Genomic DNA, 20,188 nt, shown 5'->3' on the forward strand with positions numbered 1-20,188 from the left:
TAAGGGAAAAGATGGATCTTTTGTCTCTATGGGTCTGATTTACTTCACTGAACATATTTTTTTCTAAGTCTTTCTACTTCCTTAAAAATGGTACAATTTGGGACTGGGAAGGTGGCTCAGTGGTAGAGTGCTTGCCTTGCATGCATGAGGCCCTGGGTTTGATTCCTTAGCACCACAAAAGCAGAAAAAGCTAGAAGTGGCACTAAGGCTCAAGTGGTAGAGCACTTGCCTTGAGCTGAAGAGCTGAGAGATAGCACCCAGGACCAGAGTTCAGGTCCCACGACCAACAACATCATCAAATAAAGGTACAGTTTCCAAGTCTTCTTATCAGAAAAATGAAGCTTTATAAATGTTACTTGTAATAACTGAATCAACTCATTATATTTGAAAACTTCAAGCATGCTGATGGGCTAGAGTTGGTTGGCATCTAGAAAACACTTGACTCTCCTCTGCTCTTAAGAAGCTGGGTGTAATTTTTGACCTCCCTGAAAAGTACTTTGTATATTTTTAAATATAGATACAAACACCCAATATTTTTATTCTGTGCTTGTGTCCTTTCTTCCCTAACTTTTGCACAAGAACAAGCTTAAAGCTCCTTGTCCTGCAGTAACAATTCCATCACCTTTCCAATGTGACAGCTATAGACACAGAAAAGTAAGTGTAAAAACATTCCACTGATCTAGGTTGTGCAGGCTACTTCGTTTCTATTCCGCTTGAGAAAGCATGTTTGATAGGTGGAATGGAGCATGCCTTTCTTGATTTATAATACCATGGGGCTTGACATGGATGTAAGTTATTCACCACATAGTCTATTTTAGCAGTTTTCCTGGATAATCTCATGTAACCCAGGTCACTGCTGGTATCGACAGACTGAAGCTAATGTGTGATGCTGTAAGAATCTTGTGAATATGTCTGAGAGAGAAAAAAAAAAACTGGGATGAAGTAGCCAATACAGGAAGGGAGAGTCAGGGATTGGAAAACGGATGATAGTGAATGGTCTCTAGAAGAAAATAAGGGTTACTTAAACAGTAGTATTTCTGGAGATTTCTGATGTGTCATATTTGTTTTGACACAGGAACAGATGTGTGGTTTGGAGACAGTGGCCTGGATACCTTGAAAAATCTCCCCAAACAATCTGCATCTGAAACAGATCCTGCTTTAACCCCTTTAATCCCTGAAGGTGAAAGAATGCTATTAGGGACTCTAATTGGGAGACTGAGCTCCATACTGGAGATGAGCTGTGTACTGGAGTTTCCTGTGTCTTGGAGATGGAAATGTCTGTTGCAATGAGATAAAATTATACACTCTAGCTGAGAGTGCTTTGAAACACATCGGGATAATAAAGGCAGGGGAATTAAATGATTATATCCCAAAGGAAAAAAAAATCATGAAAATATTCTCATGCGATTGGCCTCTCTAGAGAAAAGAATGCATAATGTGTACCATAAATGTAGTTACTAGAAATATTCTCTTTTTTTCATTAAGAAGTGATAGTGTAGTGTGCCATACAGATGTCAGGTTATAAAGTTACATTTCAATAGAATATATTTCAGTAGAAGTCTAAAATTGTGCTGTCGTAATTGAGTTTCCTTCTGATGTTTCACTGTTTCTTTAACAAGCAATAGGAAGTATAATAACATTCCAATAGTTTCAGCCTTAAATCTGCTTTTTCCCTAGTAGAGATCTAGAATTAATTTAGCCAAAGTGCCAGAAAAAAATGGAACAGGAAATTAACTTTTCTGCAGCTGTAAAGAAACTTATTGACCTTCACAAAGCATCAGTGAGAAAAGTTTACTTTCATCTGGAGCAGTGTGTTTCCTACTGGAGACATTCAGGAGACAGAAGTGTTTTCCAATGAGTTTCCCTTCATTCTTTCACTTATTAGAACTTCAAGAACTATTTTTTAAACACGCCTGAAACTCCGCACTGTACAGGGTAAGCCTATTTTTCCAAGTTTTTGTTTTGAACTACATTGGCTATTTAAAGCAGATAAATTTGGAACAAAAATACTTTTGTTTATGGAGAAGTGAATAAAGATAATGGCAAAAGAGGTATGTTTTCTATGTTTCTTGCAAAGGATGTTAAAAGAATACTTCCTTTGCTTTAAAGAAATTTTATTTGTTGGAGAGATATAAAGCGCACATATGAAATGTGTTCTTTCGCATGCATAAACTGGTGCAACTAGAATGATCTCCTATTATAGCATTTCATAAGAAGACTTCTTTTCTGCAATAAAAATGGGAGTATGTTACAAGTCCCAAAGATGTATACATGATCCTGTGAATATGATCTTAAGGACAAGTCTTAGTAAAGTCTAAAAGCATTTGTAATAAGACAACTACACTCTGAAAAGAAATTAAAACAAAAATTCATATAAATTACTGACAAGTGAATTAGGGCACAGATGAAGCTCACACGATTTCTAACACATACCATGTCAAATGAATGGATGAATGGGATCTAGTACATGTTCATGTAGTGAACACAACATAGAATTCCCAGTGGTGGTCATCAACACTGAATTATTTTGTGCTTTCCATAACTTTACCTCCCCATGTTAGTTTTCTGCCATTTAAGTGATGGACTCATCTAATGCTTTATTGAGAAGGCTAAAGTAATCTAGATTAAGTGGTTTTTGTTATACTCTTTAAGAATTAACTCGATCCCCCCCCCCCCCCCCCCCCCCCCCCCCCCCCCCGCCCCCTACTCCTCTGGCCAGTCACAGAAGAAAGCCAAAAGCTATGGTGCAATACAATCTCTCCTTTAATGAAAGGATTAAGAGTTTAGGAATTTAAAAATCTGATATCAGTGTTAGATAACAAGTGTTTATATTCTGGTATTACTGCATATTGACATTGCCTGCCAAGTTTTGATTTAGGAACATGAAGTTGGCCATAATACTTAAGCATTTAAGAATGAATGGGGAGCTCTAGAACTAATCTTTTGAGGAATTTTTGTCGATGTGATAGAACAGCTTCTGGCAATGGAAGCAGGAGCAAGCAAAGCTGGGTGGGACTTTCAGAGGGGAAGAGGAAGAAGGGGTCATAGAACTCAGTCCAGCTGGGAAAAACATTACCAAAGGTTATCTCCAAGGAGAGCTAAAGTTGTATATTGGTAGTGGCTAACAAACTAAAAAGACTAGATAAGGAGGCTGTATGGTGAACAGCCGTGCGTTTCTTTAGAATAACCAAGAACACAGAATGAGTAGCAAGACATACCTAGGTGCTCCAGCAAACTTGGCTAATCCCTCCTACATGGAGCGTAGTGATTGGAATATTTAATACACTTTCCCCCATTATTCTTAATATTTTGATTCCTGAATAAGACTTTTTCTCTGGGTTTGCAGTGTGCCTGTGTCCTGTAATTTGGCAGTCAACAAGAACTAGAGTTGACCTCGATAGCCTTGAGCTGCCTAGAGTATGGTTACCATCTATCTTTAACCACCTGGAGTTCTAGGGAAAATCCAGTTGGACTGATGGGTGTAGAGATTTGAATGCCAAGACAGAAGTGAGAGATGTAATCCACATGGGGACTGATTCCATTAAAAAGGTAAAGTGAGCCGAGAAACCTATCCTTCTCTCCCAGGGAGTATAAAAGTGGCGGCTGGATAGACAGGGGATAGTGAATCTCTTAATCCCCAACTCAGTGCCTGAATTCTACCTTATATCCGGCAGGTGTTTCCTTCGGCTGGCCTCTGCCCAGGGTAGAACATTTGTGCTCTGATGCCAGAAAGTGACTCCGGGACAGCAGCCACATATTCTCCCTTGATGACCCACTGCAGAGATGACCTGAGCGAGGACAGTAGTGCTGGAAGGACAGTTGGGGTCAGGAGCAGGAAGGCTGATGGGAAGCTGAGTAGCAAGCTCTGTAGTTGAGAATGTGAAAGGAAGAGAAGGAATATTCAGTGAGGAACTCAGGAATTGAATAGGCAATTACTCTGGGAAGGTGCCAAGACTAGACAATGGTGACCACACATTCTAAGTCATAAACAGGAAGTATGTTTGATAATTTTGAGGTTTAAAAAAATAATTGGCCTTTTTTTTTTTTTACCATCAAGAGGTTCTTTAATCTTGTAACCTCTTCAGGAGATGCTTGTTTAATAAGGCTTATCTTTGTAAGAGACTATATATTCTTAGAGGCTCTTACATAAACAGTTTGAGTCTTTTTTTGATTCTTGCATGAGTCTGACCCACAAAATGAGAGGTGATGGTGCTTCTTTGTAGATGAGGAAAGTGTCATACATCCCTTAGTGCTTATAGAGTATTATTTAATAATGAATGGAGAACAGCATAGAGAGGGAGACTTGAAATTCAGATAACCTTGGGGTGTTTCTGGAAATGCCTCCAACTCAGATTGAAAGTGTCAGGCATCTATGAAAATGATGGGCCCATTGCATGCCTGCTTAGGTATTGAGATTAGTGTGCTAATGGCCCTGATGCTCTTTCTTTCCTGTTACATTCCCTTTGTATAGACTTACTATTTTAAGGCTGAATTGCTGAATTGACTCATTGTTTAGGCCATCAGTGGGCAGATACTTGCTATTAGTTTTATATGATTCAAAGGAACAAGGTCTCTCCTTGTGCTCGGTTATTTCATAAGAGCAGATTGTCAGTCCCATATTTCTTTCATGATGGATGATGCTCTGTAACCAGGACTGGCACTGGGGTAGGCAGGAAAGACAAAGGGGAGAGTCAGCTGGAGTCAGTAGGTCTCTGAATGTGACTGGGGGCTTCTGGTGGCAAAGACAGCGACTTCTTCCTCCGGTTAAGCTGTACATGAGTGTGTGGGGTAGAGAGGGGCAGGGAAGGGACAAGCATGTAGCCAAGAAAGAGCAAGGCAGAAGGAAGGAGGAGAAACTAGAAAGAGACACTAAGGAACGGTTTTCGTTTGTTCCAAAATAGAGTAGCTTCAAAAGTGAAGAAGAAAAAAAAAAAAACCCAAAAAGCTAAGCATGTTCTTCTGTTCCGTCTCCTTCATTTCAGGTTCCCTTAGCCTTAAAAAAAAAATATGTATCTTGAACGAAGCTATCAGGGAGACTATCTCCCAGCTATTCTTGTGTTTATATCATCTCAGCTGGGTCTTTGTTATGTCTGGAAAGTTCCAGTAAATAGTAAACTGATGGTCCCCAGCTGTGCGTCGTGGGTGGTATTCCAAGGCAAAAAGTCTTGAGCTAGTGGGAGGGAAAGCCTGGAGAAGAGGTTGAAAAACATGCTTTATATGAGTTTAAACATAGCTAAAAAAGAGAGAACAAGGGCAATTGGGGAGAAACAGAGAAGAGAGGGGACAAATCCCTTCCTATTGGTAGAAGAAGGCGGCCATCTGAATGAGAATGGACATGGAGGGAGCCACCAGCCACAGCTGGACCGGGATTTGCTTTGTTTTGTTTTTTTTAAATGTCTCTTAGACTTTAAGATCTATGCTGTGTGTGAGGGTTGGCCTGCTTCTCATCTTTCTAAGATGAGCAGCTCATGGACACAACTACATTTGCTGGGGTTCACAAGGTTTGCTCACGTCCCTCTTCCCTGCTATGTTGTGATTTTTAGTAAAAGGAATCAAAGTTGGGCCTACCCGTAAAGACCAACATAAACGTACTCAACTTTTATATTCTTGATTAGCCACTAAAGTTGCCTTTTCCTAGCTACAAAATAATAATAATAATAATAAATAAGTAAAAAAATTTATCATGCTGGGTGCCAGTGGCTCTTGCCCATAATTCTAGCTACTCAAGAGGCTGAGATCTGAGGATGACTGTTTGAAGCCAGCATAGGCAGGAAAGTCTTTGAGACACTTATCTCCAGTTAACCACTAGAAAACAGGAAATGGTGCTGTGGCTCAAAGTGGTAGAGCACTATCCTTGAGTGGAAAAAGCTCAGGGACTGTGCCCAGGCCCTGAGTTCAAGCCTCATAAATGACAAAACAATAATATCATTGCCAGTTTTTTTCTTATCATGCCTGACTATATTTGTCACTCAAAACAACAACAACAACAACAACAAAGCCCATGGTGTTGACTTTCAGGACCACATGATTTAATTTCTGTTTCCATCTTTTTCTTTCTCTCTCTTTTTTTTGTTTCTTCCTTCTTTCCTCCTTCTTTCCTTCCTTCTTTCCGGCCCATCTCTCTCTTTCTGTAAACAACATTCACATTACAGAAAAGCAATGGCACTATGCCATCCAAAAGATCTCCTTCTTAAGTCATTCTTTAACAGATCATAATCAATATCACCATAAGAAGTTACATGATTTAATCAATTGTTTATTGCTTCTCCTGCTGAGCAGCAATTCAGGGAAGACTGGAGCTTGGATCAGATCCTTCATTGTTATATCCCCCCTATTGGATGAGTTACAATATAATAGAGGCAAATTAATGAATAAATGCATGATGAGAGTCAGAAGATGGAGAGAGAAAGAGAAACAGAGGGAGGGAGAAGGAAAGAGAGAGACTAGGGATGTGGAATGAGGTGCTAAAAGGGATTGATATCAGGGATGTAGAGGCAAGGACAGACTTGGGGTGAAAGGCAACTGGGTAGCTGGGAGGAGGGACAGTGTGGAACAAGAGATTAGCTGTAATTCAGAGAAGGACTGGATTTTTTCCCTTATGGAAATGTTATTTCTTTTTTCTTTCAATTTTTCCCCCTTTGATTTATCCCCTGTTGCCACTATATTTGATTTTGGTACTCTGTGTCTTGTACATGCCTTTGTCTGATTTGAGGAGTAAGTCTGTGTGTTTCTGTCTAGTCTGTTGGCTACCTCTATAAAGGGAGAAGCAGGGTTATATGGAGAAATTGCTGCAGAATGGGAAGGTTTGTCTCCATATTGAGAGTATGAGAGAACTGAACAGAGCAGCATAGAGTATGAGAGTCTGGAACCTGCGGTCAAATTCAACTGAACTTTCTCAAACTGGTTACGCCAAAGGCAACTCTCTGTATCCCCAGCCCCGAAATATAGAACAAGGTCTTCCTCAGGTCTCCCAAATCAGTGCTTTTATAGCATTCTCTACCTCACAATATCCCCACCTTTGCATAATTGTTATAATCCACTGCTCATGTACACTTTCTGTGTTGAATTGTTTGCTCTGTTGAGGGCAGAGACCCATTCTATTTGTTTCCTGGGGGTTCCCAGCTCCTCGATGTCTGCTGTTTTGCTTTGAGAATCTGATGCAAGTGCAATGGAACATCGCTGCAATGGATCTGAAGAATGAGACCAAAGTGTGGACCACAGACACTAAGCTGCAGGAAAGGAGTCAAGCAGACATTGAAGATTAGGGGGGCATGATTAGTGGTATAAATGAGATAGGATAGAAACTAATGAGTATGGTCTGGCAATAGATGATTTCATTTCATAACTTTAGAGGAAGGGCTGTGTGGACAATCACAAAGTCCAAGTTGTTACTGGAATGAGCAGTTGAAATGAATTAGAGGAGACAGTTATTGGTGATGAGAGATCATGAAGATTTTGTGGACTGAAATGTAGATGTAAAGCCTCTGTTGAGAATTTTTTAGAGTATTTTTTGCACCCAATAGTAAGCAAAAAAAAAGTAAGAACATGAGTGTGTTTATAGATAGTGAATTCACATTTTTCCATCTATTCATTTATTCCTTCATGCATGTATGTCCTCTTATTTAGATCCTGGAAGTAGCTGCATGTACATGGACAGAGCACAAAAGTCTAGGCCATTTTGAAACCAAACATTAGGAGAGGCAGACTTTTAATGAATAATACGTAATTAGTCTTGTGAAGGTTGAGAGATCAGTGATGATGGCTTTTGGCAGTGTTGCTTTGAATGGGTATTGCTTTGTCACAGCTCTGTTAGGGATAGTTTTGGTCTTTCTTTTGGTCTGGCTATAAAAGGTCGGACTTAGTCTCTGATGCTGACGTAGCAGTGTTTAGTGTGGCTTTGGGAAGGTGTTTGGAGCATGAGAGAGAGCTTTGATCTCATCAATTGATTACTTAATTGATGAGTTACTAGGAGGTGACAGAATCTTAGGAAGTGGGATTTCGTTGGAGGGAATAGGTCCTTCACGGCTATATCTTGTCCCCAGCCTGTCTGGGTACGCTTCTCACTGCCCACCACCTCGGAATCTTTGTCATCATGAGATATGTTGATTAGCTATCTTACATGTTTCCATCATGAGGTTCTGCCTTACCACAGTTCTAAAAGGAGTGGGGGCAAATTATATTGGACAAAATCTTCTAAAACCATGAGTCAAAATAAACTTTTCCTCTTGTTCCCCTTACATATTTGGTACAGCAGCTTAAAGCTAATATAACATTGAATCTTCATTGCTTTTTCTTCTCTATTATTTCACAGATTATCAGACTTGTCTAATGTTGGACACTGAAAGCTTAAATATCCCCAATATATAGTTTAGGAGTGCCACAGTCAGAAAATGCTTAGTAACAAACAGTAAGTAGTTGAGGGATATGTTTGGCTATTCTACGATGGGTTTGAATTTGACCAGAATCAACTTAAGACACAAACCAGGGCTCACTGATGCTTCATTTAGGTAAGGATCCTCTGAAGAGGCTCTGTTGCATATCCAGAACTGAGTAGGTACAAAAGTGTCTTGCAATTATAAGACAAATATTAATTAAAAAGTGTATGGCATGAATCCTAAAAAACCTCCTTTATTTTATTTCCTGCCTTCCCTAAAATAAGTGTACATTTCACCAATGGAGAAAAGAATCTGTATTTTATTCTCATAGTAGAAAAATTAAAGCATAATTCACCAAGATATATCCTGTAATATTTTTTAAATGCCAAAAGTCTGGACCAGGAAGGCAAATTACCTTTTAGTCATCTATGACACACAACTGAAGTCCACTTTGTGATTTGTATTTGAGCATCAAAAGCTATCATAAATATATAGCTACCTCAATAAATCCACCAAAATCCTTTCTGTTGTATGGAAAAAACATATTTTATTTTTCATCCCTATAATACTTTAGTTTTATTTCTTGGTTTTGTGGGCAGGCCAGGTGGAGACTTTTCAACACTATTGCTAACTAAAAATATAGTATTTTGATAATGTTATTTTTATTCAATATTTTACTACATGTTAATTATTTTGTTAGAATATTTAACTCTATTATGTCATACTTACTATAAGTCATAAGTATATAGAAACAAATTCCCTGGTACAAATCTTAACCACTTCCTATTGCAAATATTTCATGTGAGTGTCATAACAAAAATTGTATGGTTTGATGAATAAAATGTATGATTTCATTAATCAGAAATATTTTTTCTTTCTAATGTCAATTGCTGTTCTTGGGTAGGAGAAAACAAAAGTGAACACAACATACTATATATGTATTTCCATTTAGATGACATTCTTATGTAGGGACTCAGGCAATGAACATAATATAAATAATAAACAGATAAATATTTCTGCATTAAAATATGACTCTTATAGAGGTAAACATATATTGGTTATATGGAAATATATAATTTATTGCAAAAATGTTATTCATGACAAACACCAAACCATGATAGTTGAAAGGCTCATAGAATTTCTAATATAGAGAACTCCAATATAATATTATTATGCAACTTGACTCAGACATTTAGCATCATTTATTGGTATAGCACTGTGCTGTATGTATGTGCAACCTCACAAGGTAAGATTTGTTCCTCCCTCTATACGCAACAGAAAACCTGCCCCAGTAGATGAAGCATGAAGTGACAGAGACACAATTCAAGTCTAGATTTGGAATTCCCAATCCTTCTCTAGTTTTATCCTACATTGCTACATCAAACCTCTCAGTAGATTATTTGTAATATTCTGTTCTCTACTTTATCTAAGGCAATTAGGTTTTCAGATTTTGAAGGTCTCCAAATACAAGTAAAATGTGCAGTTATAAAACACCTTTCACATAGTTTATCAAAGTGGTTTCTGCGAAAGCATATTGCAGCCGGGCGCTGGTGGCTCATGCTTGTAATCCTAGCTACCCAGGAGGTTGAGATCTGAGGATCACGATTCAAAGCCAGCCTGTGCAGGAAAGTCTGTGAGACTCTAATCTCCAATAAACCATTAGAAACCTGGAAGTGGCTCTGTGGCTCAAGTGGTAGAGCGCTAGCCTTGAGCTGAAGAGTTGAGGGACAGCGCCCAGTCCCGGAGTTCAAGTCCCATGACCGACAAAAAAAAAAAAAAAAGAAAGAAAGAAAAGAAATAAAGTATATTGCAAATCTCTCAAGAAGAGACTTGAGAGATCATAAGCCCCCCTTGTTTTTTGAATTGTGGTCATCTGGGTTGTACAACTCAAGTTAAAGTGCATTGATGGCCAGTGGGCAAATTCATTCTTCTACTAAAATATGTCTTCAAAATGCCAGGACCAAATCACAAGCTCTTATTTTCCAAAGCACTGCTATTCACATTTGGTAATCCCTCATTTGCTGGTGTGGTTGACATAATTGTTCACATAGTTTTTATTGCACTTATGCAGTGTGTGCACCTGTCATCAGACCAGCTAAAACTGTTCTTGCCCTTTGGTATTGAGCCATTCTGCTGATACAGTGTGTTATAAATATTACGAGGACAAGAACAGTTTGAATTACAGGATAATACAACTTTTTTATTTTTACTGACAACCTCATTTCCTATTAATTCTCTATAGTCTGAAGAGGTGACCTACAACTTCAGATCAAGTTACAAAGGTTATTTACAAAACATTGCCAGGAAGTATACTTTATTTAGAAATTGCTTAATAGAAGATAAACTAGTAGAAGTTACAAGCTCTTGCTTAAGTTGATCCTGCTTGGAGACAAAGAGTGGTAATATCTTCTAAAATTAAAATTAAAGTTGCGTGAAATTCCTGTGAAATTCCAGCAGTAACAGAGAAGTCCATCCTGTAATTATGCAAGAACACAATGTGAGACGGGAAATGCGGATGCTATGTGATTTGCTTGAGTAACACTGATATATTTGGAAGCATCTGTCTTTCCCTTTCACCTAGACGCCTGTTTGTTTACTTTGGCCTGTAAGGACTACTTGGTTCTCAGAGGATCAACTTATGGTCCCTGTCAAACACTCCTTATAGGTTTATCATTACAATTAATGACACTGGTAGAGAATCAAGTCCCAACTTGCAGGTGAAAATCTTCAGTTTAAATGGTTTCATCCTCAGTATAACATAATATTCATTAACATAGGAAAATATCTAATCAAACATGCTTTCCTAAAGTACCATGGACAGATAGTTTGATTAGCTAGTGTGCTAGTCCTTTCTGTTACAGTCATAATACACAAAATAAGTACTTCTTAGCATGTAACGAGGAGGGCTCAACTTAGAAACTTTCTTCAACTCACTCTTCTTTATAATATATTATTATATATAAAAAATACACATACCTGACACTTTCTATGTGTTCAAAGCACTTTGCAAATATTGACTCTCAAGTGTAACTAATACTCTCATTAGGAAGATATTATCAAAGATGACACAAACAGTGCTTGTGGTGAGGGACAATCCAATTCTGGTCCTCAAGTTTTGAGTCCTCTTGTACTCAGTAGGCTAAACTCTATACTTTCAAATGGCAAATAGTTCAAATGCAACAAACAATTAGATATAGTTGCTTCCCTCAAAGGATTGGCCTCCAAATCCATTTCTTCTCATTTCCATACTTTCTTTCAAAGATTCTGATAGAACACTACAGTGTGTTAATTTAATAAATATCTTCTTTTGTTAAGTATGGTTGCATATTGTGCACTGCGACAGACATGACAGATGTATAAGCATTGCAGGTCTGTGTTTTAGGGAGCTACCTGAGGAAGAAATGCAATATCCTTTCATAAATGCTAAAGAAAATACATACTTCAGAAAAAAAACTGTCAAAAGAGTATTTGAAAATTTTGGAATGAACCAGAGTTGAACAACAGCCATAAGCTGCAATAGGAAGAATTAGAATTATTACACTTAAATAGCTCTTCTTTTCTCACACTTGATGACACATCTGCCTCACTGAGATACATTTGAGTTTTGCTATATAATAATTAAGAAAAAGAACTTCATTGTATATCTCTAAAGAGCTCCTAGACTGCCTCTTAGCAATATTCTCTCCTGACCTATTTTAGTAGTAGTAGTTGTTGAACTCAAGGCTCATACTTTCAAGCTGGGTGCCGGTGGCTCACACCTGTAATCCTAGCTGCTCAGGAGGCTGAGATCTGAGGATCGTGGTTCAAAGCCAGCCCAGGCAGCAAAGTCCCTGAGACTATCCCCAATAAACCACTAGAAAACCAGAAGTGGTGCTGTGGCTCAAGTGCTAGAGCGCTTGCCTTGAGCTGAAGAGCGCGGGGACAGTGCCCAAGCCCAGAGTTCAAACCCCACGACTGACCAAAAAAAAAAAAAAAGCTCATACTTTCTATATGAGATATATGTGTAGGTGCTTTATCACTTGAGCCAGTTGGCTTTTGTTATATTTTAAATAGTGTCTAAATTTCTAGCTAGGCTGGCTTATGTAGAAATTTATTCGCAATCTTCTCAATCTATGCCTCCCAATTAGCTAGGATTACAAACCACCACACTCAGCTCTATTTATTCTTTTTTTTCCTATTTATTCTTGACCATGTCATTTCAACATGAAAACCATCCTCTCTGAGTTGTATCTTCTACCTCATGTAAATAAAATAGCTATTAAAGATGATGAAGCTGGAATTCTTTTATAAAAGCACAATAGGGATGACAGTCATTGCTATTAATTTATGTTTTCAGTTACAGTTGAACTCTGTGTATCTTGCGATGTTGTTTTTTTCCTAAAGAACTCTATACTTATTGGCCTACGTTTTTAAAATTTTTTCAGTAACAGAACAATTCAGCTCTTACATATGAGATTGTTTTTGTTTTTTTCTTCAGTCTTTCAGTGAATTTGTCTTTCATTTCTAGGAAAAAAAATAAAGAATAACTTCTGTAATTGGCTCATGATTTTTCATGACTAATGACCTTCAAGAACATGTATGACTTTTTTTCCATCCTGAATTTTTATGTCTTCTTTCTTTTCTTAGATTGAAAAATTAATTGAGGCACACTTTGGCCATGATGGCAGAAGGGCCATCCTCTACAAGCCTCCTTCTTATAGAAAAATGGCACTGGAGCTATACCAGAAAGTTCTTGCGCAGCATGGCTACACAGTTGTCATCACTGAAGAAAAGCTTGGTGCTGATCCAGAACTGGGGCTGCTAGAACAAGGTCAGAATAATAAGAAGCAATTATCAAAGTCACTTGAAATCTCATGTAAATGATTTCAAGCATGGGCTGCTCTTTCCCTCTAAAACAATTTCACAAAAATAAATTTTTTATAAATGATCAGTTTTCTCATATCATAGAAAAAATGTAACTTTAAATTTTGTCACAACTTTTCTTTAGCTAGACTTCTTTATTCCTGAAATTATTATTTTTTGTTTATATTTGCGTAGCATTTTGGAGTTGCTCAGTTCATATTTAAGTGCTACATTAAAAATGTTTATGTTTATGAGCCTGAATACATATTCTGCCTAACATCAAACTGCTTCATATTTTAAGGAAATTGCTACTTCATTTGACTGCTGGTAGAATTTGCTGGAAATTGAGAAGCTGGCTTAAATGTGATTCACAGATGGCTCTAAATATAAAAGAAGTAAGGATATTTATTATACATGCCATTATTCCTTGAGTACTTTTATTTCTATCATTTGAAGAGAAAAATAAGAGACAAGTTTTTTAAAAAGTCATTTGAAATTAAAACTGAGTAGATAGTGAGAGATACAGGGAGAAAAACAATGGCAGCAAATGTTTCTTGAAGAGCTGGCTATGGGATAGATACCATGCTGAAATCTGTACCCATGACTTTATGTAACACTTACTCTAGCCCACTGAGTGATTAAGAAATACCAATCCTGTCCAGATTTCAGAAGAAGAAACTGAAGCTTTAAAAGCTGAAGTCAACTATTATGTATCTGCTGCTGGGGAAGAGGGGAAGACTCATGTCCCAATTTCTTTTCTGTGTTCTTCCTCTTTTTCCCTTGGTGGTTCTTGGCTCTCCCGTTATCCTGCACAGAGCTGTCATCATAGATGCTACAATGATGTACAGAAGACTTCTCCTCAATATCTGGAGGGAATTGAGTCTAGGAATCCCTGTAGGTTCATACCATAATTCACAGGTATTCTCATCTGATGTATAAAATAGCATAGTATCCTATATTCCCTATATATTTTAAGAACAATACCTACAATTAATTTAATAAAGTACAATACCTACAATTATAATACCTAATTTAATGCAGATACTATATGATAGATTCATGTTGTGTTATTTATGGAATAAAGGACGAGAAAAAGTCTGCATTGATACAGTATTTGAAAAATATTTTCAATCTCCGGTTGAACCTGTGGATATAGAAGCAGTTGATATAAAGGGCTGACTGTGTGTTTATTTTTCTACTTATTAAAAGGGAAGGGAACATTTTTGAATGAACTACTGATCTTTAAGATAGTTTCCTTAGGGAGAGAGTAGTCAAACCCTGGTGGCAAATTCTTTTCTTTTCTTTCCTTTCCTTTCCTTTTCTTTCTTTTTTTGTTGTTGTTCATGGGGCTTGAACTCTGGGCTTGGGCACTATCCCTGTGCTCTTCAGCTCAAGGCCACAGCGCCACTTCCGGTTTTCTAGTGGTTTATTAGAGGTAAGAGTCTCATGGACTTTCCTGCCCAGGCTGGCTTTGAACCGTGATCCTCAGATCTCAGTCTCCTGAGGAGCTCGTATTACAGACGTGAGCCACCCGTGCCAGGCTGCAAATTATTTTCTTGTTATAACTTTGTCATAACTATGATGCTGCTTTTTTAGTTAGGTAACTCTTGATGGCTTATGCTGGTGGAAGAGTTAGAAGAGTGTTTCTGAGAAGGCCTGGAGAAGGGTGGTCTACTTTGTCAGAAAGCACCTTTTCTACCAAAGTTTTGAAGGATTAGAACCCCAAAGGATATATTTGGAGGAGAAGGAAGAATGTCAGTCTGCATAGAGTATGGACCCTGAGGGCACTCAAGCTTCTGAATATTATATACTGGGTCTGTCCCTTCAGGAGTAGAATGAAAGCACTGATATTCTAGAATCAAATGAGAAACATAGACAGGAATATGTAAGCTCTGGAATACTAATGAGAGTTGAAAACACACTTTGCAAACATCATACCTTTGTGGAATTGGTTCCAATATTAAGAGGGTAAATCTGAAGCTTTTGAATATCTATGAAAAGTATTATATAAAACCCATTCATTACCATAGCTATTGGTTTAGAGAAAAGAGTGGGCTATCCTCTCACTAGAGGTTTACTCCCACCAATGAGTGGGGTGATGGATTGTTTTACTGCCACATGCTGCCATGTGAGGGTGTTCTGTGTGAGCAAGTAGCCTTGATGACATGCTACCATGTCTAACATTCCTGCTGTCTCTGGCCTTCTCCCAGCTGCCCCTGAGTTGCTGTAGATATATAATGTGAGCTGTGTCTGCATTTCAACATCAATTCACTCTCCATTTTCAATTTTCTCCAGCTGTAACACAGATGGATTACATCTCCTCTCCCCCTTGAAATCTTTAGGTCAGTTAAAAAAAAAAAAGGAAGAAAGAACATAGAGGATTACTTCACAACTTCCAAATATCAAGAAGTGCAAAGACAGCCAGAAGGCAGTAGAACATGGCAGCCAAGGAGCTGCTGGACAGATAGCAGACGATAACTACAAGGTGTCACCAACATTTGTCAGTGTAAACACTGACATGGTGCCCTTTTCCCACAACTTTAAATGTCTTCTCCTTAACTCTTTCTTGGTTTTCTTTGTGCAGTTTCATACAGTACTGCTCCTAGATGTGCCTCAAGAATGGGTAGCCCTTTCACTAATTCATAAGTATGGAAACTGATTTTGGAGTTGTCACTATGTGCAGCCAAGGCATAAAATAAAACATTTCTGTGATTCTAATATGAAATTTGATTATTTATGATAAAGAAAATTATAGCTTATTTTTCATGGTCACCAATTTAATCTACAAATTATGTTTGTATTGAGGCACATAGTACAAAAAGAAAAGCAATCCTTCCTAGCAATGTGAGTCTTAGAGAATTTGTTTTGCTTTATTATCGTAAATGCACTCTTGGTTATCATACTGTGTATACCAACAGTGTAATAATTCTATGAGCATGCTTAAACTTAATCTCCCTAGGTAAGCAGTCCCAAGAGTAGACATGATTCAGAATCTATGACAACCTATTCCACATACTTTTCATTTTTATGACTGCAGATTCTGCTGTTTGCTAATCTGTAGTTTGGTAATATTACATTAAAAATCAAGTAGGTACTCCCTCTTATTCTAATGAGGTTCAGGGTTGATCTGTTCATAAAATGCTTTCATGGATATTGCAATATGAACAAAAAGTATATTTTCCTTTGTGTACCCAGCCATTCCCTGCTTTCTTTTCTACTCACGACTTGACCTTAGTCACTTCAGCTGACATCTTTGCACCATCATTTAGTGTAGCAGTGGCCTTTCTCAGCTTGAAGATATTGAAAATAAACAGTTTTAGGACAGAAAAGAATAAATATTAGTGAAAATGAAAAGGACCACAGGCCAGACAGACAACAATATTCTACTATTAAATGTAGTCTTTACTGATAGAATAACTTTGGAATGTTGTGTTTTTATTTCCTACTACATTTTTGTAAAACTCTGGCTGTATCAGTTTCTAAAGGAATGTAATACTATGTATTTCCCTCTGTAATTCCATACTGTGGTTGTAATAAAGGCTGATCTATTGGGACAGGGATTGGGATTGGGATTATGCATATATGATCTTAAGTAGCTTTAGTCCTCTGAGTCTTACTTCCCTGTTAAAAGCAGTAGTGATATTTTCATTTTTAATGCTTTATTGAAGTATTTATTTAATTTATTAAGTTGTACAAAGAAGTTTCAATTCTAGAAGTCAAGTTCTGTGTACAATGTATCCTTAAAAAATAATTGTATTCATTAGGTAATATGTTGAAGTAGTTGTACAAAGAAATTTTCATTTAATGAAGCAGTTTGTGAATATAGTGCATCTTGATCAATGTCAGTCCTTTCAACATTCTTACCCATCCTACCCCTAACCATCCCACCCCAGTCTTTGAATTTTGTAGGATAGTTTCCTCAGAATAGCTCATAGTATGGATTTAACTACTTTCTCCAACCCAATCAAAGTTCTGGAGGCAACAAAGCAAAGTCAAGCCAACATTTTCTCTTGTTTAGTAGTCTGGGAATAGGGCCTGGAATTTTATATGTGAAAAAAAGACACAGGTGGCACTTATGCATGTAATTTGAAACCCCACTATTCTAAGGGATATAATATTGCTAAGGATTCATAATTTTGAGGATTAATTCTAGAAATAAAATTATTTAAGAGCTTGCTTGTTATCATACATTACACTACTTAATGTTTAAGTATGCATGTGTTTAAAATCACTATAGCATCCGTAAGTAGATTTTGAGAGCAGTTAAGTCTACATGATGCCATAGAATAAAAACATACTTTTATGGTTGTCCAATCCCTTGATTTGGGAAAAATACATCTTATGTCCTTCAATTTGTGAGAATCTATAATTCACCAACCAGTTATTCTCTTTCTTACCATGTATGTGCTATTTATTAAGTTGGAATTTCAGTGTATCATGGCCTGAAAAAGAATAGAATGCTTTTCAAAAGTGGTAAACTTAATCTTCAGAGTGAAATCCACGTGATATGTGGTCCAAAGGATGCTGACTCGGGGTTGACTTTATCATTGGATTAGAGTTATGTATGTATAATTGAAGAAGAGAACATGTTTTTCAACTTTCAAATACTTCTTGTACTTTCAGATTCTGAGTATTATAATCCATGTGAGCAACAAAATGCAAACCTGCAAGCAAAGCTGCAGAACTGGAGTCACAATAATGGTTTAAAATTACTCTTATTTCCATGACTTCGAGGATTTACATATTTTAAAGGAATACAAAAAAGTGAAACATCTTACTAATTTTCTTGCCAGAATTGGCAAATTGTAATTCTCTAGCCAAATCTAACTCACTACTTATTTTTATAAAGTTTTTTTGTAGCATATGTATATTTATTAATTTTCATATTATATTTGGCTGGCTTTTTCCTACAACAAATTTGATTAATTGCAACATAAGCCATAAGTATTTGTAGTACTGGGCCTGTTAAAAATGTCTTCTATCTCTGATAGCTAGACTAACTGTATATAAACTTGTCCCATATCATAGGTTTGAGTTGTTTAATTTCTATACATATTCTAAATCCCATTCAAAAAGAGTCTGATGGGGCTGGGAAGGTGGCTCAGTGGTAGAGCGCTTGCCTTGCATGCCTGGGGCCCTGGGTTCAATTCCTCAGCACCACATAAGCAAAAAGAAAAAAGCTGGCAATGGCGCTGTGGCTCAAGTGGTAGAGTGCTAGCCTTGAGCTGACAAGCTGAGGGACAGCGCCCAGACCCAGAGTTCAGGCCCCATGACCGGACCCCCCCTCCCAAAAAAAAAAAGAATCTGATGGCTTGCAATAAATATATAATATGAAAATTACCAAGATGGAGGTATAAAATTAGGATTCTCTGGAAAGATCATCCTCTAAGTTAGCATAATTTAGCCTTAGTTTTGGCATTGAGCCTCCATGTACCTTAGGGCAACAACAGGAAAAAAAATAGACTTTTCCTCTCAGGAAGAAGGCAGAGTTACATTCCTCCCCTCAACTTCCCAAATGCCTAAGTAGTGAATTTTAAACAACATTTACAAAAGGGGTATTAAGTGGACAGCATTAAGTAATGCAGTAGATCAAGATATAGGACAATATTTACATTGTAAACAAAGAAGATGTTCTGTCTTGGTTCCCAAAACCAACTCCAACCCAAGCTGGGACATACCATTCTTCAAATAGTGAAGAGATTTCTAGTTAACACCAGTTAACACTATGATGAACAGTGTTTATCAGTGTTTTTATTGATATTAAACTTGACATATTGTATGCTGGTGAATGGTATTTTAAATGTTTCTTCACAGCCTTTTTCCTCTAGTAATGACCCTGTAATTTATCCAAATGTGCTCTTAGAAAACACTATTACAAGTTATAGTTAATGGACTGAAAGATACAGATCACCACTTAATGTTACTAAAAGGAAAAAAACTATTTTATTCCTTGATTAATGTATTTTGGTCCTCCTATATTTTTATTTACATTCACTTGCCCCTTTAAAATTGTCCAACCTATTTCTTTATCACTTGAAATTCAGTCTTATTTTGACGATTTATTTGTAGTGGCTACTGGAAAAGCTGTTTCTGATATTTGTATGGAATCAAACATCTATTACAGATTAATCTTAACCTTTGTAATAGAAAACATATTTTCTCTATTTATATTTAAAATTGTTCAAGGAAGTTGAGATTTAAATTGCACATAAGCAGAAATAGTTCAGTCACCATAATGACTTTCTAGGGGAAGTAGTGAATGATAGTAATTAAAAATTATACACCTTATAGCAATAGGTTGGAGTAACTAGTGTTGGCCCTTTAAACTTTTAATAGTTGCTGGACCTTGGACAAACTACTTAACCTCTCAAAGGCTAAATTTTTTTGGTCTTCAGAGCACGCAATAGCATACAGTGAGCATCTTACTAACGGGCAGTAATGGTGTTACTGCCGTCATGAATGAGTCACAACAAGGAGATGGCATTCCTCTACAGGAGGTATAGTTAAAACAGGAAGTAGCATAAGGGACCTGTGCTGAGTGTTACTGTGGAGTTAAAAAAATTGATACGTGTTTTTAAATTAGTCTCTTTCAATGTACATGTTCTTACGAAATGGTTTGGCCTGCAAACACTCCTGAAATAATGACAAACACACTCCAGGATCATTGCATTAGCAAAACCTCAGAGCAAAAACAATCTGCAAGGCCAGGGATCATGCCTGTCTATCACTTAAAAGTTTCAGAAAATTTATATTAAAATTTAGTGCATAAGCCTTTTATTCATGTATAGCTTTAAAATGATGCTGTATTCATGTACAAATCATCTCTTAAAAGTAAAATAAATGTAAATATAAGTATAGTAGTGTGTCAGAATGGTATTTTAAGCATCATCTGATTCTAGACTGTAGGGACTTACACATCCTGTGGATATTGCTCAGAATTACACCTTTTTTTTCTTCCAAAGTTCCTTTAT

At 37.1% G+C, this 20,188-nt stretch overlaps 1 protein-coding gene across 1 annotated transcript in view; it reads left to right on the top strand.

The window, feature by feature from the left end:
* The window catches only part of Cped1 (cadherin like and PC-esterase domain containing 1), a 240,246-nt gene that overhangs the window by 12,417 nt on the left and 207,641 nt on the right, over nt 1–20,188 (top strand). The window contains exon 3 of the mRNA XM_042696039.1: nt 13,002–13,185. Within this exon, the coding sequence (XP_042551973.1) occupies nt 13,002–13,185 (184 nt within the window). The remainder of the gene's footprint in view (nt 1–13,001; nt 13,186–20,188) is intronic.

This window comes from Dipodomys spectabilis, unplaced genomic scaffold, assembly GCF_019054845.1.
Source record: "Dipodomys spectabilis isolate Male_0828 unplaced genomic scaffold, ASM1905484v1 ptg000197l, whole genome shotgun sequence".
In the NCBI taxonomy this organism is placed as follows: domain Eukaryota; kingdom Metazoa; phylum Chordata; class Mammalia; order Rodentia; family Heteromyidae; genus Dipodomys; species Dipodomys spectabilis.